Source organism: Callionymus lyra, chromosome 7, assembly GCF_982586985.1.
Source record: "Callionymus lyra chromosome 7, fCalLyr1.hap1.1, whole genome shotgun sequence".
Classification (NCBI taxonomy): Eukaryota; Metazoa; Chordata; class Actinopteri; order Syngnathiformes; family Callionymidae; genus Callionymus; species Callionymus lyra.
The window spans coordinates 23,382,475-23,405,524 of NC_141824.1; the positions used below are offsets into that span (position 1 = coordinate 23,382,475).

Here is a 23,050-nt window from a genome sequence, read left to right on the forward strand (position 1 = left end):
GAGAGAATTACTGTAGCAGACGCAGGTTTAATTGCAACAAAAAATAAATAAGATAATAATTATATATATATGTATATATAATAATCAATACAGTCCTGTTGAATATCTATACAGTTACGCAAAATATTTATGCCGGCAACATATTTAAGACAGATTTCCGTCTCATCATCAACATCATATCTTCCTCTCCTACTTAATAATCTAGCGTCTAATCCATACATCAAATAATTCCACATGCCAAAAAAAAGACTAGGCTTGGGTTTATGAACTTTATTTCCATGTTAAAGACATTTTTTATAAACATATAAATTGTTGTTTAATTACAAAAATGACATGTAAAATATGTTAAAATTAAATGTTATATACAGTATGCACACCCTTGGGAGGAAAATTTGTGAGCCGTGGACAGTTTTAAGTTCTATGGAGAACATTCACCAAATCACCCATGTCTCATTACAGTTTATGAAATACTGGGTGAGCGGTTTGTGATACATTTAACTCAAAATGAACTTAAATGATTGACTGGAAACCACCGTGATTGAGCCACCTTTTAATTAAATGAGAAAAAGGGCAGTTTGGTTAAAGAGAAATTAAAATTAAATTTGTCAAATGAAAATCTTGGTCAAACAATTGAAGACACTTTGAGGCAGCCAATAAAGGTCACAAAATGCCAACATTTCTAAAGACATTTCTAAACTAAATCCACATACAACATCTTCAAGAAACCATTCCAGTCTCCAATTCTTACTCTTCACTACAATAGTTTAGCTGCCTGGATAATCCAGGAAGTACTACCTACTGCACAAGCACACAAAAACAAGAAGAAGGCACGTAAACACATGAAAACACACTAATCCTCATACAGTGTTGTTTTTTCAAGGCTGTGTTTGAACTACATTGTGATCATCTGTTTAGGACGTACGAAACCGTGGTGGGAAAACATCAATTGAGGCACAGATACATCACCGAAATCGAATTATATTACATAGCAACATTCCATTATTCATATTTAATCCACATGGTTTGCAGAAATAAATTACAAACATACACAATATTAACCCCCAAATGAGTGATATACACAACAAATAATACAAAAAATTACAGATAATGTTCGCAGTGATTAGATGCGAGTATTGCTGTATGTCTGCACTTTTCACAAATCTGAGAATTTCAAAATTTTCACACTATTTGGTTCGACAAATAAAAGACAGTTCTGTTGTTCAAGTCAGAAGCTGCTGTTTTTCTTGTGGAGTGTGCTGAGCTCTGCTGGACGTAAGAGGAATTACAACTGCCTTTACCAACCCAACTCTTCCGTAAAGCCAATATAATATCGCTAATAATGCAGGCGTTTACAGTGTTAGTCCAAGCTGGCATGCGTTTATAAAGATAAGCTGCATGAATACAAATGGGTCTATGTTTATCATTTTTAAAAAAAGTTTTCATTAATGCACCCCAAGTTACGTTGCTAAACGAAATCCCTGAAAATATTGAAGGCGTGCAGCAAGGGGGGAACATTTTTCAGTATCAAAGATTAAACTTAGCTGCATTTTCGTCTTCATTTAGTCACAAAAAGGTAAATTATTTCACGAAGAGAAAGGCAAAGAAGAAAGTGAGGTAGCAGGTGTTAAGACGAGGATATTTGGTGGTTTAACTTCTGTTGTAAGCAAGAGAAAACTGATTTGTGGTTAAAAATTAACCCTCTTTTTATTTCATATACGCGTTTAGATTCATGCATGAGTGGGAAAAGCCGCCAGGAGAACTTGTCCTTTGATTTCATTTTGATCACCTTTACATCTCCTTCTCCTTCTTGGCCTCTCTGGTGCTGCTCTTCAGGAAGTCGCTCCTGAGCAGACGACAGAACAGGACGATGTTCATGGCGGTCATGATGGCCATGCCGATGCTGCCCAGCGTGTAGGCCATGAGCGGGACTTTGTCGCGGTTCAGCACCAGCCAGCGGGTCATCCAGGCCAGCGTGTTGATGCGGAACACCACGTACGTGCCCAGGTTCACGATGCTGTTGACCCGGTAGAGAGTCCCCGCGGCCAGACACGCCATCCGCAGCATCTGCCTCAGGTGGAGGAACACGGAGTTGATCTCCACCAACAGCGCCACCACCGCGAATCCGACGTAGCGGCAGGAGACCACGGAGAGACCGAAACATGTGATGACCTGGAAAGAAGAAGAAGAATGTTTTTAAACGTATTAAAGGAAACCCTGAAGGTAAAGTGTCTCAAATCGCATACTTCTCTTAGTATACTAGAAGTTAGTATGCATCAGGATAGTGTATACTACTACTATACTAACTAGTACGCAAATTCTCCACAAATAGTATGTCTAAATTCGAAAACTGTTGCTACACACTAACTGGAAATGACGTGACAGCTTCTTCTTCTACTTCTATTTAACGATGGTTGCAACCAGCTGTTGGAACGCTATCGCCGACACCTGCTGGCAGCACGTTTTGCAAGTTTGGAAAAAGAAAAAATATGAGAATCGAAATATTCGCGAGATATTTAAGCTGGTATCAGCACCAAAGACATGTCATCCTCCTACTGCTGCTGAAAATGCACCTGTAAGTATATGCATATAAATGCATATATATGACATAACTTTTGTTTAAAACGTCATTAAGATGGCGGCCGTTTAGGGTGGTTAGTGTCCATCGAATCATACTCAGTTATGTGGGCATTTTAGTACACCAATTTAGTGTGCATGGCGCACTAAATTTCGCATACTAAGAATTGAGATGCAATTACGCACTAAAAATACTAACTTTGAGTACGCTAGTATGCGATTTGAAACACAGCATCAGTATAGCACCAAGATGGTGCATACCTCTGTCAAGGGCTTCTTTTCCCATGCTGTTACAAAGATTCCCTTCTTTTTTTTTTTTTTAAATTGCTACTCTTTGATGCTCATGACCTGCGGTACAACACACAGGTTCTGAACAAATATGTAACCAGCAACCGTCAACCTGAGGCATTCCCGAGTTCTTAGGTTGTGTTTGTAGATTAAACATGTTTTGTTAGCATAGTTACATGAAAATTATTTATTTAAGTGTCAAAATTTAACGGTTTTGCTGTCATGGACCACCATAGTACTAACAAGTAAGCATACAAGTAAATGGAAAAACCTTTAAAAATCCAAATGAAACTGCAATGTTACTTGTTCCTTGTCCCTATAACAACAATTCCTTAAAATGTTATATACATTGAAAATCGTTTGATTGATTTCACTAATAAGACTGAAAAACCTTGAAAGTCACATAAGCTGGTGGACAAAGTCTGAAACCCTTCATTGACCCAGTACATACATAAGTATTTACTACCCAGCCTGAAGGAGGAACAATAAACGACAACTTTTCTTTTGTAACAGCTGCGGCACTATCAGTGGTCATAAAATGTTTACACAAAAGACGAAAGGGAATCTCATCGTTTCGTCTTTTTTTCTTTACAGTAAGATAAATAGTGATTTATTGAATCCTTGTTATTAATATGCAGCTGAAATTACATTGAAAACCTTACAATTAAAGATGATTTATTCTCCATGTGTGGTATATTTAATCTAGGTTCATGTAAAATATTAAATTACTGTTATTTCGTGCATTGCTGCCAATTTAAGGACCTTTAAAAAGATTTAATTCGCCATTGTTAATAAGTCTGTCATTCATGATTTAAAAACTCACGGTTGACGTCATCTCACACCATTTTTGCAGGTCACCGTTTATGAAAGACTTAAATAATCCTAGTTGACCACAAGGAGGCAGCATAGTTTCGACTAAGCTCATAGTACTGGTGGGCTACCCCAGGGTGGGCAAATAGATTTACTCAGACAAAAACTTCAAATAGTAAAATTAAAAAGCACATTATAAATACGATTAAGCTGTCATTTTATTATATATTATATAATTACTACTTTAATCTTTAAGGTTTTTTCAAAAAGAGATCTTTTATGACTTAAAAAAGTAAAAGAATACAATTTTAAGCCAACAGATTAATTGATGGACAAGAGAAGGACAGATTTTTGTCTTTAGCTATGGCTTTCTTTTACATGGAAAAAAATAAAATTGACAATGGGGAAACAATGTGATATATTCCAATACTGTAGGAACAAGGATATATTTGTAGTATTGTCTGAGAACTTTCCTCTGGAGTTGCAGAATTCACACACCACATGACTCTTGACAAAGTCGTAACTTATTTAATTCGTTTTGAAACCAAAATATGCCCCAAAATAAGCTTTAAAAGTCAACTGTATCCCCCTGTGCCCAGTCATCACGGGATGCAAATGTTCATTTAACCGCAGAGGACAGAATTACTGCAGCAGTAATTGAATTGCAACAAAAAAAATGATAATAATGATATATATATAATAATCAATACAGGCCTGTTGAATATCTATACAGTTGACGCAAAATATTTATACCAAATACGTATAAAATACAAAATAAATTCTACAAAGGTTATTTATATAATGGATGCTTTTTTTAAATCCCCTTTCATCCAACTTTTATTTGATATTATAATATTTATATTATATTATATTTGTATTTATAATTTTTATTAAATATCGGTGAACAGTTTAACATACCAGGCTATTATCATAAAAGTTAGTGTTGAAAATTAAACCAAAAAACATGGTGTTGATGACTAGAGAAAAAACTTGTTTCCACCAAAACAAATCGGTCGACTGGACACGGAGGAACACTAACTAACACACTCAGGAATTGAAGCCGAAAGTCAACGAGAACGAAAAGCCAGTCATGGGTCTCACGTTATCTGAATAAAAGTCAATTACGGCGAGGAGAACCTTGTGTCCTTCACATGTCGGGTCACAGGATGTCGTTTTCTGCACGTCACGTGACACGCCGTAATAACTTGCGACAACACCTATGTGTGAGCAAAGTCCACAACTTAATGTCTGTTAGTGTCACCTTTATGATCATGCAGTAGTAATGAAAAATATACGTTTAAAAAAAGGCTTGGGTTGACGCAGTTGATTTTGACACTGACAAAGAAAATGATGATCAACAGTTTCCATGATGGCAGCAGCTTCACACAAACAGTGAACCTCATCAAAACCAGAATGACGAGAGTGAAAACACCGTCAACGGCACAAAGAACTGCTAAAAAAAACACTAGTCAGAAGCACAGCTTTGTGGGCAGGTCAGTGTTACTCACGTTCCACTAGTGTTTGACCTTCTTCTGTGTTCCCCACCACACCTTAACTGGGAGTGACTTTTGAGAATACCATTGAACATATTCAACAGTTGGACAGAACCTCCTAGGTGGAGATAAGTATTTCGCAAAAAACAGTAATATGTTTTCATTTTTTTGCTCTTGTTGACACTGGCTTCACTTCATAAGTGTGTTAGTTAGTGATGGTGAGAGGGAAAAGGTGTGTGTGTTCCTCGCTGTACAGTTTGTTTTGGTGGAAACATGATTTTTCACCGCTTATGTGTTTTAGTATTAAACACAAAAACTTGAATGATAATAGTCAGGCATGTAAAAATGTTAAAATGATTAAAAAAAGATTTAAAAAAAATACTGTATAATAAAAATATTATAATAACAAAATTAAAGGGGGTAAAAAGGCATATACAAAATACAAAAAAAATCTACAAATATTATTACTATAAATATGAATTGTTATCATGTCAATACTTGATTTTTTTCAACACAGATACAATTATCTCCGCAAAAACGTAAAGTCACAATCAGTAAAATTAGAAATATCGGTTCTAGATAAATAGTACAAAACTTAGGTAGTAGAGCAAGAACAACAGTGCAAGGAAGAACAAAGTGCAAGGGATGATTGGAAGTATAAATAACATCAGTCAAAGAAAATAAAGCAACGAAAAGGATAAAAAGATTAACAAAGCATAGAATATCATCTTTTCACTCTGCTCCTGCCCCTAAATTCAGAATAGTACAAACTTATAGCACGAGGAATTAATGAATCCCTGGGTCTATTAGTGTTGCATCTTGGGATGAGCATTCGTTCACTCCATCTGCTTCTCTTTTTACTGATAACGGTGTTCACAGGATGACTGTCATCATCCATGATGGACAGACGTTTCTCCTCTATGCACAATGAGCTCTGTTTCCCCTCATCCAATTTTATTCCACTAAAGACAAACACCTGTCACTCACTTGGAATCATTATTCTCTGGAAGCACCTGCTAAGATAAGATAAAAACTTGGATAATGCTGGATAACATGTAACATAAAGTTCATTGTGCGTTACATGTCTGTTTTTGTTGCTTTACAACAAGCGTTTATGGTTTACAAACAACTTTCTCAAAGGCTCGTTGTATAAAAACATTGATAACAGGAGTACGATGCAAGTAAACTTGAGATAAAGGACCACTGATGAATCATAAGACGATGACCCGCTGTGCCCCCTGAACCTCGATGAGGTCTTTCACACTTGAACAAAAAGGAAAAGGGGCCATCGCGCCAAATCCCCCTTTGAATAAGGCAGAGAATTCCCACTAATCCCGGGGCCAGCTTCTGGTCCTATCACACCGTTACAGTCATTCAGCAGTTGTACTACTAGGCTCAGCGTTTCTGGCGAACACAGAACAGGCGCAGAATGATCTACTCGTCATCAGATAATAACCTTTATGCAACCCTGGGATTGCTTCAAAACAAGGCTGGGGTGATGTTTGTTACCGATTCCATCTCCCGACGGGCTCAATTAAATGTTCTTGACACTGTTGAGAGGGACCTTTGTTGGTTCCAGCCAATGAGGAGCTTAGAAAATATATCAACAACTGCGAAACTTCACACAACATCTAAACAACACAAAGACCTAATGGCTCTTAACGATCGACTGAATTGAATCCGGTTTGTCAAGTTCATGAAATCATCATTTTTTTTCTACCTCTTAAACCCTTAAAGTTTTCCATGGTTTTCCAGCATCATCATTCTGCTGAAAAGGAGTGATAAATGTCCAAATACAATTTTGGAGGTAGGGAAGAATCCAGGTCTGGAAAGTTTTTATAGGAATTAATCATAGCACTTAACACAACATAAGGCTATAATTAATAATCAATTAATCAATTCTTAACAATTGTGCAATAGTGATGAGGCCAATAATGGCTAATGAGGGTCATGACACAGTGTGTTATTTTCAGAGGCCACTAGGTGGCAGTCTCAGATTGAAACTGATAACAGGTTTAACTGAATTAATTAGTAAGTAAGTAAGTAAGTAAGTACTATTTGTAGAGCGCTTTTCCAGACCAGGGTCACAAAGCAGAACCAAAGAATATTGAAATATTTGAGTGTTTGTGGAAACACCAAGTTTGCCCAATTGTTGTATTATGCAACAGTACTGTATTCAATTTAGTTTTAAGAAAGATTATTTAAAATCTTGCAACACAACCTTGTATCTATTGTGGTAAACTGAGAGCTAAAAAGATTTTTAATTAGACAAATATATTAAAAACTTTACTTTTAATTTTAAACTTGTAAATTAAACATCACATGTCTAAGGAAAATGGAAAACATTAACCGTACAAGAGTGTTGGAATTAAAAGAAAACAGAAATTCTAAAACAAGAAAAATGTGAGTTCAAATGTAATATTCCAATTTTGTGTCTGCATATGAAGTAATTAAATTAGGATGATGCTCCATGACTTGCCAGATGGTCATGGGATTGGAGCTGTAATCACTTGACAGTGTTCAGAGCAGTCTTCTCTGGTAGCAGCTATTCGGAGTTTGAGTGGAACAAACTGAAACATCTTTTAAATGTAGAGATAGTTCGATAAATAAGTCTGTTGCTATATTTTGATCCTCATTTTTCACCAACCAATCGTATGTGTTTTTCAAGTTTCATTGACCCAGAAGACAAATGACTACTTCTCGTGTCAAACCTGTTACACTGGAGATGACGAGCGGCAGAGGAACTCAGAACCAGTGCAGCCCGTTTGTTACAATCGATGAGCAAACATTTTGAATCCACATTTAAAAACATAGCAAAGATGGGTGTTGCTATGCTGGAGAAGAACTTGATAAATTAAACAACCACCTCCTCCATAAGACACTGCAAGAATAACACTCGAATGCATTTAAAAAGGTCAAAGTTCAGTGTAAGAAATAAAGCACGAATGAAATGTCTTGCTCGCAATCTTTGTATAAAATTTAAAAGGAACACGAGAAATGAGATGAGGTGAAATGAAACGTCAGGATCTTGTAACACATTTGCAAAGATGAGGAGCAGATCATTCCGAGGTCATCAAACTCAAAGGATCTCGACCCAATAAGCTAAACTATTGGCGTGTTTCTGTACGTAGAGAGAGCTCAACAACTCTGACTTCTTGGTTCAGTATTATGACGGGTCATCATAACAACCATCACGAGTCACAAGATAATGCTTTTCTGGTGACAGCCGGTCATGACTTCCTGTCTTAGGATAGGAATTTACCAGACATGATCATCTGGAACAAATTGAACATAGAAATAGTTTCAACAAAGTCAAATTAAAACATGTTAAAAAAAAAGGAGGAAAGTACTTTCTTCACGTTAGAGGATTAAAAATGCAATATAAACTGGGCGTTTCCTTGGATACTAACTGAAGAAGCTACATTTATGTTTGCACACCGAGCAGCGACAGGTTTACTTTGCATTCATATAATCATCTAAGAACTCTACGCCCTGCAGGGTTCACTGAGGATAAAATCAATTAAAATATTAAGACATGCAAGATGGAGAGTTGATTTAAAACACAGGAAATGCATGATTTCGGGGAAGATACAACGAAGGAAGTAAAACACGTTTGCGGTGATAGGTTTACAAGTCACTTCAGTGGAGCAATGTAAATGTACATTACATTTAAAAAACGGTTGAAAGATAAGCGACAGTTTCTTCAGGTATTTAGCAGCAGGATGTGAATGGAGTGGCGCTTGTTTTGTGACACCTCGAGGCAAGTCTTGCTTATCACAAAATAAGAGAACAAACAGTCGTGTTGCTATGTTCATTAACTCGTGCAAAAGTTGACTCTGATCAAAGACTGTAAAAATGTAAATCATCAAAATAGGTCTCAACGATTACACTATAATTCCAGGTTGGAGTGATTGGATTTTGATGGTGTTTTATATGGATTTAGGAAGTCGTTACTCGTGTGGATTCAATCGTTAAATATACAGTATATCAATTTCAATACAACTGTATAAACAATATGTGTTGTTATTGGTCACTTTGTGTTGTTGCAAGGTTGCTAGACAACACTTTGTAGATTCCAAAGTCGCAGTAAAAATACTAAAAAATATGGATGTATAAGGATTAATACATTTATGTTTATAATGTTCTTGCGTTACAGGATTCTGTTCTGGTATTCCTGACAGACCCAGTTATCGTGTTTTACATTTTTATGTTTCTAAGCCAAAGGGTGTGGCCACTTGGAGGAGAAATAGTTGCCCCACCTTTGCTTGACAGCCATTAGACGTAGCTTCAAGGTGTGTTGGCCTCTTCCTTGTCAACATAATTGATCATTCATAAACTAGAACGCTATTAGCTCTGTCAAGTATTTGCATGGAGAAACTTTGCAGTGAATGTTTTCAATATATACGTGTACATTCAGTATTAATTTGAGTAAAAAGGGAGAAATAAGGTTTGATTTTCAAAGTAATTAAGTTAGTCAAAAGTAAGATTCTGCTTTTAAATGAAGAGTTTTTACTGTTACAGGGTGTTAGATGTATTTCAATTACACCTCATTTGAGAAAAATGTCAATTCTGTGAGTTCTTAGGGAAGAAAAAAATCTCAAAAAGCTTAAAAATATACCCTATGATCATGAAATACTGCAAAGGTTTGTCTGTTTTCATTCTAAAACCAACCATTTCCTCTGGAGGTCACAAATAAAAAATATTTTCCACACTTTTGTGTGGTTGGAAACATCCATGGCCAATACTGGCTCAAAATTAGTAATATGAATCTTTAACAAGTGGAAAAGTGTCTGAACGCGGCATTCCACAGGCTGACGGAAACCAACATCTTCTTCGTCCGATTCAAATGTTCAGTTGTTGTTTCAGAGTCAGACGAAGCATTGGACGTAAAAATTCCTGCATGTTTGTGAAATCACCAGAAGATAAAAATCCATCCAAACAAGCAACAATAGTTCAGACGCAGATGCTCTTATTGGTCTGAAGCCATGGAGGAGGTGGTCCGAGAGTGGGTGGACGGAGGGGGATGGGGAAGATGTTCCGAGGCGATACAGGGGTTCGTGGGTAGAGAACAAGGCAAGCATGTGTGATATATGGAAGAGAAATATTTGGAGGGGGTGCACACATTCGCAGGAGCCCACTCAGGGAAGCATTGTGGATGTGTGTCACTGGTGGAGACCAGATGTCTCTGCTCGGGTCTGGACTGAAAACACGGGGGGGACCCCAAGGGGGATCCCCACCATAGAGAGTGCAAAACACGTGAAAATCCCGCCAGTAAAAGCAAGTCCATGGATTTTGAAATGAATCAAGATGACAGATCAACCTTTCACTCCACACAGGAAGCGCCGAAACACTAGCGTGGGGTTAAATGAGGACAAACCACACACATATCTTTCAGCGCGACCACCATTGAGCTACAAATGTAAGTTCCCACACTGTGTAACCTGTAATTTCAAAATAGAGGTTTCACTATGAGAACATTGTATTCAAATAGCTCATTTAAAAAAAGGTTTACACGACAGAGGGAAAAATACAAGGCAAGATCTGGTAGATCAATTTTTATGTCCATATGATGAGCAGTGTAGAAGATAAGATAAGAGAAATATTATATATTTCAAGAATTATGCAGAGAATTATAATAAGAGTTAAATATGTGGACCCAAAGAGAATTATCAGGAATCAATAAATGACCTTCAAACTGAGATATCAATGGAACAATGGAAAGAAACTTTCTTTTACATTTCAAACCCAAACTATACACTAGGTTCAGACTTTAACAATACGAAAGGCCAGTAAAATTGCAACATTTTAATCCCAACATGTCATTGGAATAAACTGTAAAGAATTTCAAATCCAAAAAAGAAATGACATGTGAACTTGAACTTGAAAAGTTCTTGGCAAAAGGGAAAAAACATGACTTTTATGCTATTCTGGATACACCTCTAGAATAGAAAGAAGGCTTTATTTTTATTTATTTGTCATTATAATTTTTTTTGTATTTACACTGAGAGTAGGTTATGCGTCCAATGGGTAGGAAAAGGGGAACTCATTGGGTGTGGGACATTTGCTTTGTGATTCTTGTATAAATTAAAATTTATTAAAAAATAAAAATAATAAGAAATATTTCAGCCTCTAACCATAAAATGCAAATATCACAATTTGTGCTTCCAGGTTTTGTAAATACAGCCTGCGATCTCATTTCCTAAAATACTTTAACACCTTGTATGATTGAGTTTGCCACACCTGGTGTTCATAATAAGCCATTTTCTTTCTATTAATGGTCCGTTTTCTATAGCCCCCCATACATACAGTATTATGGTACAATAAGAGACATAAACTGTTTTTATACATTTCCAAATATATCACTAGTTAAATTTTCCGCTCTAGAAAAAAGAAAGTTCCAGTTAGATATTCATGGAACTTGTATCATTTTACCAGCCGCTGAAGTCGATATTCTCTGGAGAATCCTGCAGCAGTTTAGCCAAATGATTACATGTGTTTTCCAGTTAGTGAAGCTTCTGCTTAAAAGGGATGATGAAAGTTTTTTCCTTCTGCTCCCGAGTGACGACACTGTTTAAAAACACATTATGGATGAAGAAACTGTTAATTCTGTTTGTGCACAATCCTCATTCAATCCTGCGTTCTTCTCCAGCATCGGCTGGCTCTTTATTGTGGGGATTTTTTTGCCTTTTTAAAAGCCACGTCTTCGTTTTAAAGTGTCGTACTTGGATTACTTTACCATTAAAAATGCAATTAGACAACATTTACTTTTAGGAAGTGTATTCAGCATTCATCTAAAAAAAAAAGGCAACTGATGTGTTGATTTGAGTGTCTCTGGTGTCAAGTATCAAGGTTGGTCACTGCGCGTAATCCACCTAGGAAGTCTCCACCTCCAAGGGACTTGTTGTATAAACAAAGCAGGGCCTGATTACAGCTGGCTGGAGGAGGAGTGAAGCCATTATAACATCATAATTAGCTCTTCTCTCGTAACCTCCATTTCAGACGGCGAAGAACTTTATATAGTAATAAGTTCAAAACATCATTACTGCATTTTGGAGAGGAAGACATTTTGGGTTTTCACATTACTTTCCCTTTAAATTTGACTTTAGAAAACCTTCCAAAATCAACTTTCATGAGATTGAAGAGACAAGGCTGATCTTAGTGTTCAAGGCCTGCAACCTAGACTCAAAGGTCCAAAAAATCTTGAACCAACACTACTTTTAAATCATGGAAGTTATTCTAATCATTTATTGTTAATTGTCAATTGTTAGCACCTTGGCAGGGCTATGATACATCTCAGTGCGTTTTCTAGTTAATACTTAAAGATTTCGCTCAGCATACAAAGATTGACCGAGCATTGTCAGAAAACTTCTTAGGAAAATAAATGAATTGTCAACAATCCTGAAGAAGACGTGATCTAAAAGTGATTTATTCATGGATTTTTTTTTTTCCGAAGGTGAACACAAATCTCCGCAGGAGAACTTTGATTGGCAACGACATGCTTTTCTAAAACAAAGTCAGTTCTGACTCAACCCCACAATTTCAATTCTGACTAACAAGAGAGGAATGATCGACGTTTATGGAACAGAACTACAAAAATGTAGCAAAACTCGAAACCCACGTGAGATTGCAAAAGAAAAGTATTCCACTGGATTACACTCAAGAGGGGAAATGTTTTTTTGTTATTCTACCTTTAGTGTTTTAAAACACAAGGAGACCATCGCAAGTGCTCAATCAATGTGCGAAAGAAGCAAAACAAACGAATACTGGGTTTATCATTAACCTCATGGCTGATAGTCGTACAGCAGCTTGTCAAACAATACAAATGGTATGTTGCTCTAGAATGTCTTTCACACATGCCTCGCACAATCGTGGCATTTGTGCGACAGCTTTTTCACAAACCGGTTCATTTGAAGGAAACGAAATCCTGCAACAACAATGCATACATTATGATATGGGATACTTAAAGAAAATCTAAAAAATATATGTATATTTAAAATGAAATAATAATATTGTGTGTTTGCTGTGAAAGAAAAATGATTTAATTAAAAAAAGTACACCATACGTTTATTACTACAAGTATTAAAAGAGAATATTAATAAATATTTTCTTTGCAAAAACAAAATAGTTACACTTATGGACCGACAGAAAAAAAAATCTACTGATGGTTCCTGAACACGCTTCAGGACCAGAGGAGAGAAATCCTTCCAGGCTGTTGCTCCTAAGCTTTGGAACGATCTTCTTCTCTCTGTGTTTGATGATCTACTGACTCCTTCAAGAAACATCTTAAGACATTTTTATTTGTGCAGACTTTTCCTTGATTTTTTGGGACTCCTGTGTTTGTCTTATGAGTCTTGATCTTTTAAAGTATATATTTTAACTGTGTACTGTTTTTGATTGTTAAAGCGCTTTGTGACCCTGGTCTAGAAATACATTAAAATTGCACACTTCAAAAGACACTTTGGGGTCAAAGGCAAAAGAAAAAAGTGAAAGAAAAAAGGGATTTAGAAGACTCAACTTGAGATAAACAAGAGAGCAACAAGAAAATGTTAGTAGGCTCAGCAGCACACTTGCAGAAAAGTCTCCATCCCTCCCACACTTCGCTCCCAAAGTGCCCATTCGAAGTCATTCCAGGAAGCGAGGGAAAGAAAAACAAGACTTTTTAGAAAGACGTTTGTAGCCATCGTCACCTAAAATCCCCCCAAAACCTAAAAGAGGATATTAAGAAGGTCACGTTGCTTCATGTCAAGACTGAAGAAGTGGCCACAGTAACACCTATTCAAGGCTGTATCACTGGCACCAACTCTTCATTTCCTGCTCTCGGTTTTGATGTGTAGATAATTTTAGACTTTTGATGCACGTGAGCTGTTGCAAAAGAGACGTCTAACGATTTGCAGGTCAGGACAGTTCATGATCACCTGATGACTGAGCGTTTGAAGTTTGCTACTTCTCAATCTGCAAATAAATGTAGCAACATCAAACAAGTCTACATCACTGGAGACATCACAGGTGGGCTGAGTAAATATAAAGATAAAGGTGTGTGTAGGTTTAAAGAGCAAAACAGATTCACACTCGTTCATTTCGAATGAAGAATCCAATGTTTTAATGTAAAAACGTTTTGGTAAAAGTGGACTGAAAAAGGTTCTCACACAAGGAGAAAGTGATGGAAAAGTTTTCTAAAAATATTTTGTGTATGCATGTATATTTATATACACATACATAAACATGACTTTTTAGTTCTTCAATATTTTGGGTTAAAAATACTTCTGTTTTAACAAAGTGACTGAACATTTGTTTAACCCATTTTTTGTTACTAATTTCAGGTCCTTTTCTGTTTTGTTTTTTAATTAATTTACTTATATAAAAATATGTAAATATATATATACGATTGGAAGAGAATCAAAGACATATGTACTTTCAGAGATATAAATTAGTTTTTGGAATTACATTTTTGCTTTTAACCCTAAAACTACTCTGAAAATAACCCTAACCCTTCAGAGTGAAGGATGTGATTGTACCAACAAGAAGATATTATACGTTTTTAATTGTTGCATCACCACTGGGTCAAAGGTCACAGATGTTTCATGATCTTCCACCATCATACGACTGTCTGTGATGGAATTGTCGGAAACTAAGACTATTTTTACCCAAACTTTCCAGAGCGAGCCGTCAAACTGGAACGATCGTCTCGGCTCCTCCCTCGATTGTTCCTTGTATCGGAACAAGTAAGGCGAGTTTGGTCTTTGACGCGCGGCAGGTGTTTCGAGGACCGAGAGTGAGGTTGAGAAACAGAGCTGGTTCTACTCGTGTCTGGAAGAGAGAGACTGTACAACGTACCACTATGTGATGAAAGAGAAGCTCCCAGGACTGACTCAGCTTCTGGTTGAACACCATGTCAAAGAAGTCGTAGATGAAGTAACCTGTGGGAGACAGACAGACGTGAGCGACGATTCAATGGCGTCTTCACTTGTGGCTGAACTTCTTGTCGAAGCCACTACGTCAGATTTCTTTTGACAGCGGCAGCGACAGGCATATGGAGCACGTCAGCGGAGACTCTGCTTCCATGACGACCGCGATGGCAACCACGATGCATCTTAGAGAGGGGCTATTCATATCCGCCAGCCCCCTCGCCGCCCCCCAGCAGCTGTAACCATGGTGACAGCTTTTCAGAATGGCGGAGAAGTAATGAACCTTTGAGTGTAGTGGGGGTTGCAGGTGGGGGGAGAACGGTGGGCGATGAAATCAAACACCATTATGCTTGAGGCTTGAACTGATACGTCCATGGTCAAGTGCCGTCAGCCATTTTGTATTTCGTCATTCCTTTCAGTAGCTAATGTGGATTTTCTGATGTGAATATTGAAAGAAAAATATATTTGAACAACCACAAAATGGGGATCCAACACCGATTATTATACTACATAAATAATATTTAAACATATATATAACATTAATTAAATAATTGTCATTTAACCTCTAAACTAGTTTTACAAACACAGAATGTCATTACCATGTTATTAAATGCAAAATATTTGCAGATGTTTTCATGCAACAATTTTTAGTTTAGGACAGTGTTTCCCAACCTTTTTTTTTTTACATCACAGACCCATTTAATGTTGGCATTATATTCACGGATGTACGGATAAAAACAGCAAAATTAAAATGGCATGACAGTCAGAAAAATAAAATTTCAAAAATATATCTCACCATGATGCCGAATCAGCATGATTTTGTCGTATGGTGTGGGTTCACTCATTTAGTTTCTAGTTAACATGTTTATGTTTTGAGTAAACTTAACTAAAACCAACATCTTGACATGTCAAGAGTCACAGGCTAATGTTACTACAGAGAAAATACAATCAAATTAAACAAAAACAACTTCAAGGCAGTAATAATCAATAGAAAATGAATGATATAAATTATTTCTTCTTGCCAGACCAGGGTTTGGGGCCACTACATACATCTTAAGTGTGTGACGATACAACAACAATCTAATTAACTGTGTATTCTTGTGGCGTACTGGTAAACATGTAATTTGTCAGAGTGCCTAAGCCCTTGCTCAGCTCTTCTGTGGTATTAACATTGTAAATAACCAACAGGTTTAGTTCACATATACGTTTCTCTTTACAGAAACTTCAAGCATGGCTAAGTAAAATGACCCGCTTTTTTGTGATTTAAACTTTCTCCAAATGTAATAAGTTAAAGATCTGAAGTAATGTTGTGAGGTGTTGACTGTAATTTAGAATAGTTATGTTTGTGTTCAGGGTTGTGTTTAAATAATCCTCAGAAACATTGATAATAACCGACAAGTGTTCAAAGTTTGAGTAACAGTTGGCAGGAAATGCATGACTGATGAATCAGTTTTATAAAGCCTGATTTCAGATTTTAAGATTTCCTCATAACATTAAGGAAATAAATAACTGATTAATATTGTGATATAGTCTGGTACTAGTTTACATGATTGTGGTTTTCTTTTGTCATGATTGTGGTTTGCATTTAAGGTTGAAAAAAGGTGTTGAAGTATCTTGGTGCGTCATGGCGAGGGTGTTGATTTACAGGTCAACATACATTGCAATGATGTTTCCTCATTCTTACAATTACAGGAATTCAAAAGAGAAGGAAGTCTTCCTTGTGTCATCCAGTAGAAGCTTAGAGTAAAACAAAAAGTGATATTTTTAAGAGTTAGGATAGATTTGGCAGTTCCTGAAGGGATTTTCAAAAGGGATCGATGAGGACGTTTCATCCATCCAACTCTGTTTTGATACCCACACAAAAACAAACAAAAAAAAAACTTTTGGGGCACAATACTATTTATACAAGACTTATGTTTTCGATTGAACAGATTCCATTTTACAAGTTTTGGTTCGGGTGACATACATCTTTATGCGGACGATCATGGGTACAGAAATCTTTGCTCCCGTGTTTGTTTGATTTTTTTTAAAATTTCTCAGTCTTAATTATTCATTTATTGACGCCAGAAACGTTGACTCTGTTGGATCGTTTAAAGCAGTAGTTTAAGAATGTGATCGCAGATAGCTTCACCAGGCGTAGACTTGTACTGACTGAATTCACATGGAATGTAAACAACTCAGCACTGGCATTTTTATTTAGGATTTTCAGATGGATTTAGCATAAATGTATGAAGTGATTTATGGAATTTTTAACATAGCATTATCCAAGAGTAGGAATCGGGAAAATGATACAAAAACAAAATTGTTTTTTAGCTTCATCCATTGAGCGTCGGGACAGCAGGGACAAGGACTCCATTCAACAAGTGGAGTATCTCTGCAGGCGACACACTCTGGTATCGTAGACATCTGGTACAAGACCCTCATCTGAACTTTTCGAAAGTCAGTTTCGAACAATTCTTGTGGGACAGCTTCTCCATTTCTCTACATCCACAGTCTTGTTGGCATCGGACCGCGGATGCTGCGCATAAATCTCTTCGATGTCACATGACTGCGTGGGGTTACACCCGGTGCCTGGGACGGATCATAATACCCTCCATTGATCTTCGCTCTCCGACATCCGCTGTTGCCTTTGCCAATTTCTGTGTTCGGACTTCATGCAAGAATGTCAAACATCCTGGAAATCCAAGTGGAGCCAATGCAACGCGGCGCCAAGCCAATAAATTTGAAGTTTAGGGAAACACACGTGGCACGAGCGGCTCCCCCAGGATTACAGGGATTAACAAAATAACTATAAACAGAGCAGATTGCTATTTTGAGAATGTAGGGAATAAATGAAAACACATTTTGAGATAATAGATAAAAGAAAAGTTTCTCAAGGTCTTCCTGTCAAAGTTCATATGTAAAATTGTACGACAGATAACAGACCCCTGACGATTAACCCAAGGTCCTACAAACAAGGCTGTATTCCATACATTTAATTTCAGGCAATTCTCAAAAACATTTTACTGTTTTTTTATTTTTTAAATATACTCTATACTTGTGAATTAATCAATTTAGAAAAACATTGAAGTAACTATTCAAATGTGTACAACTGCCAACCAACATGTGTGAATCTTAATGGTTCAATTTTGGCAGAGGATTTGAAATAAAACATTCAAAGCCAGTCTGTTCATGCAGAGTTAAGCGTTCTGCAGCGGCACAGCTATCTCAGAGATCGTTGAGATGAGTTAGACAACCTGTTATCGCCTTCACCTTTGACCTCCATTAACAGACCTTTACTTAACTTCCTCTGGTCAAGGACACACGTTTTTAAAAGGCACTCATACCTGCAGAGGTATTGATAAGGTACTCACCGATGGAAAATGACACCAGTGCATGAGAAAAGACAGAGTGAGTCTCTATTAAATCTTCTGCCATTTCTGGCTGCAGGAAAAAGCTGCAAAACAAACACAAGAAATAAATGAGATGCTGCAGTAGTCAGAATTCACAATTTTTTATTTTTTTTCCCTTTGGTGCTTCATTATTTGACACAAGAATACTGGATATTTTTGGAGTGTAGTAAAATGAAACAAATTCTGAACTGAGAATAACTAAGATTTTAAACCGAAGGAGAGGCAGTACCACGACTGGAAGTGCTGCTATTGTTAACATCGCTAGCCTGCTGAAAGAACACACAGCTAGTATTTTAGCGGACTTCAAAACTACTTTTTTTTTTAGTTTTAGAGGTAAAACTGGACCAGGTACAGTTTGAGGTCACGGAACATGTTCAGCCAATAAACTTATTGGAGTCTTGTGCTACGTCACAGGAAAAGAGAATCCTGGATTTGGAGGGAAAATGCGCTAAACTGGCGGATAGCAACACCAAGCTAAAGGCTAAAACTACAGATAATAAGATTCTTAATTAACATTGGATCTTTTTGAAGTGCATGTAAAGTGGTAAATACCAAACAATTATGTGAAATCTATCTATTATCTATCTTCACACTTAAGTAATAATTCTTAAAATGCAAAATTTCGCTTGTTCTCAGCCACGCCTCTCTGGCTTTAGCTCAATCTGGACGACCAGCGGAAGAGTTACGCAAAAGTTTGAAGTACAGCTGTTCTGCACTCATTTTCAAGCGCACCTTCCGAAATAAATATAGCTTGAAGCCATTCAAACTCCACAAAATACCTTTGCAACATAAACAGGCCAGAAACATCATGTTTACATGTTCTTAAAAATACATAATACACGATTCAGAGTTTAGCGGACTAATGTTATCACGATTATAAAATATATGTTCATACAAATGATGTCAAAATAATGTTTGATTGTTCATAAAGCTAATTCAAACCCTCAAAAGAGAAAGTAAAAGGTATCGTAAATAAAGTTTTTCTTCATCCATAATAATGTTTAATAAGATTAATTAAGAACAAGTAGTGACTGTGTAAGTCAAACCTAATAATATATCGTTCAAATGTAATCAGCTGTTAATGTTGTTGTCCGTGTGACAGGTCTGTTACTTTCACTTTAATCTCTGCTTAAATCTTGTTAAAATCCTGTTCAACATTAAAATCTTATGATAAATTAATCTGATAAAAATAGGTAGGCACGTTTGGTTTTTATTTTAGCTGAGAAGAGGTTTATTTTGACTGTTTATTTGCTGTTTTATTACGTATTTTGCCAAAAGCGTAATGGATGGCAGCTGTTTGAGAATTTATTCTGATGAGACAAATATCTGACTTTGACTTTTGATTCAATTTTTGTTTATCAGCATAATAGTCATCTACATAGAATCAAATCAATGTAGTATGAAAAATATGCCATTCACTTTGGCTTCAGGGCCTGTCAGATTCTCATCAAGATTCTCGTCCATTTAGGGTTAATTTTATTTCAGCTGAAAATCCCTCTGGTCATCAACGTCTGACATCACAACCACGAGCTGAAAAATGTATCTTTTAAAATTCACTAAAAGAACATACATATCCATACAAATTAAGCAAGACAAAGCAAGTCTTAATCATGACGACATTTTGAAGTTATTACTTTATTAAATTCTCCCTCGTCTGAAATCTCGACGAACAAGAGGTTACGAGAGCGGAGTCCACTATGACATAATAATGGTCTTCACTCCTCCTCCAGCCAGCTGTAATCACACCCCGCTTTGTTTATACAAAGAGTCTCTTGGAGGTGGAGACTTCCGGGATTGATGACGTGCTTGACCAATCGCAACATAGTGGGTGTGGTTATGGCAAATAATATTCTCCAGTAAAATTAAGTGTTTTCAGTGGGCGGGGCTTAAGCATATTTTCTAATCTAAATATCTTAATGAAAAGAGAGTTTTGCACAAACAGACATATACTGATGAATACTACAGAGGTCCCAGATCGATTTAAGAAACGCTTTTTCTAATTTCCCGAAGGAGATCTCCAGAGGGATTAATGAAGTCTATCTATCTATCCATGCACTTAAATCAACACGTTAGTTGTCCTTTAAAAAAACAATTTAAACGTTGACAGCTTATTTAATTTTTATTTTTTTTAATAATACGTTTACCAAGTTTATTTTGTTCATCAAACTGAAGGTCAGTGGTCCATGTTTTTAGCAAAATAACTCAAAAGGTTCCTGTAAAATTTGAATGCAAAAATGATAAGCAACTTAAATTAAGTAAATATTAAAAGAAAAAAAACCAGTAAGCAGTCATAGTTTTTTTCAACTCAACTGTTCTGTCACATTTCTCTGATGACTCATTTCCAGTTTTCCCAGTTATTTGGGATGAGCCTCACTGTTTTTTCTTCCTAGGTAGAAACTCGTCACTGCAAACCAAGAAGCATCAGCAGCCGCAGTAGAGAGACATGAACACTTTCAAGATGCATGACCACTGAACAAACGACTGTCCATCATGGATGACGACAGTCATCCTCTCAACACTGTCATCAGTGAGCAGAGAAGCAGATGGTGTGCACAAATGCTCCTTCCTAGGTGCAAAACAAATAGACTCAAGGACTCATTCATTCTTTGGGCTATTAAATTATTTTTAATTTAATTTAATTTATTTTTATTTATCGGGCTTTCTCTTTATTTCTCTTTGTTCTTGTTCTTATTTTATTTTGATTATTTTTTTTATGAAAAATTGCTGTATTTTCTGTGGATAATTTGGAAGAAAAAAAACTATTTCCTGAAGGAGACCTCCTGAGGGATCAATAAAGTTCTACCTAACCTGATCTAAATTGTACAATTCTGAGTTCAGGGGCAGGAGTGGAGTGAAAGTATCTTGATGTTCTATGTTAGTCTTTGTATCCTTTGTCTTTGTTGTTTTTCTTTGATCTATGTTCTTTATCTTTATCTTTAGACTTAAGATTGCATCATCTTGTTCTTTCTCTTTATTTCTCTTTGTTCTTATTTTATTTTGATTATTTTTTATGAAAAATGGCTGTATTTGCTGTGGATCATTTTGGAAAAAAAAACTATTTCCCGAAAGAGACCTCCTGAGGGATCAATAAAGTTCTACCTAACCTGATGTGGCAATGTGACATAAACAGACATATCCATCTCATTTCACATGAGATAAATCACTCCTCAACAGGTTCTTCAAAAGCCAAAACAGATCCTAAAGTGACCGTGCGCGCCAAAAAAAAGAAGAGGTACACACAGGTGTTCAAAAACAGTCCAAACTTTCTGGCTAAAAAAAGCCACGTGAAGATGAGCTCAGAAGGTGATGTTGACATGAGAACTTACCAAAGCACTCCCCAGACCGCGGTGACGAGACTGTGCACGAATGATGTGGAGATGTTTCTCCATTTCCACGCGTTCCTGCACGCGCTCTCGGGCACGGGGAGCTTCCCGACCCCGTCGTTGACCAGCCTGAAGAATCCATAGGATCCAGCGGTGGTGAGACACACGGAACTCAGCTCCATGTCTGACGGGGGTTCGTTCGGTAGTTGGAAGAATTCGCAGGCCGTGGATCATACACTGATGTTTAGTGACGACCGAGAAGATCCACTTAACATACCGAGGTGGATCCGAGCCTATAGAAGCGAACCCTCTGTGTTGACAGTCCAGAGACCAGTGAAGGAGGGAAGAAAAAAAATCCACTTGTTTTTCTTTTTCCAGCGTGGTCAACACTGGAGGGAGTTGGTGTGAGATTCAATGGAGGTAAAAACCTAAGTAGGAGACAGGGCTTGGTCGTGGAGGTGAACCAGAGGCTCAAGGTTGTGACAGTGTCCTCTTGTAAAACCCTCTCTCGCCCGCTTGTGTAACTTTTTGACACTAAACACTAACAGGGACTCTCCGCCCTACTATGAAAGGGGGCGGGGCCAGCAGCACGCTTCTTCTCTGCGAGGCGTTCAAGTTCCCTCGGATTTTTCTGGATTTCGTAACGATTTTTATTGCATACTACAGATCCACTCGTTATAAATAGAGCGCCATAAACGTTACATGAATTTCGACATTATATGACGAGTTGCTTTAGGGAAATTGAATAACCACGTGTCTCAGTTTATGAAACCAGTGCCTATAAAAAAAACAAAACCTTGGACAATTCACTTTATACGTAACAATTATGACCTGCAAATTATTTAAGTAACACAGACATAAATCTCAGTTAATATAGTTTTATTTACTTTATTTGTTTATTTGGAGTTATATTTTGAACAGATTGATTCTCCCAATATGCTTTCAGCTAAAATAAAATTAATAATTCAATGTCAAAACATTTAATCGTTTCCGTGTCTTGTGTGGGTCTGTCATTCTAAAACGTATAAGCTACTTATAAGGATGTTGTGTGTGATCATTGGGGTGGGGTGTATATATATATATATATATATATATATATATATATATATATATATATATATATATATATACCGATCTACAAGAAACCTTCCAAAATGAAATTTACCACTTTGTATATATATATATATATATATATATATATATATATATATATATATATATATATATATATATATATTAATAATAATAATTGTAATCATCAGGTT

At 36.6% G+C, this 23,050-nt stretch overlaps 1 protein-coding gene across 1 annotated transcript; it reads right to left on the bottom strand.

Moving 5' to 3' along the window:
- Positions 1-1,432: 1,432 nt before the first annotated feature.
- tlcd2 (TLC domain containing 2) lies at positions 1,433-22,313 on the bottom strand. The gene is made up of 4 exons (XM_087796296.1): positions 21,789-22,313; positions 18,424-18,506; positions 15,000-15,082; positions 1,433-2,169 (listed from the first exon to the last, which is right to left on the bottom strand). The coding sequence occupies exons 1-4, from the start codon at positions 21,965-21,967 to the stop codon at positions 1,789-1,791; spliced, it is 726 nt and encodes a 241-aa protein (XP_087652422.1). The 5' UTR covers positions 21,968-22,313; the 3' UTR covers positions 1,433-1,788.
- Positions 22,314-23,050: the final 737 nt, after the last annotated feature.

Excerpts from the sequence above, each read along its gene's own strand:
- tlcd2 (XM_087796296.1), bottom strand. The coding sequence starts at position 21,967 with ATGGAGCTGAGTTCCGTGTGTCTCACCACCGCTGGATCCTATGGATTC. Across the intron at positions 18,507-21,788 it reads GCGGTCTGGGGAGTGCTTTG|CTTTTTCCTGCAGCCAGAAA; the intron begins GTAAGTTCTCAT and ends TTTGTTTTGCAG. Across the intron at positions 15,083-18,423 it reads ACTGGTGTCATTTTCCATCG|GTTACTTCATCTACGACTTC; the intron begins GTGAGTACCTTA and ends TGTCTCCCACAG.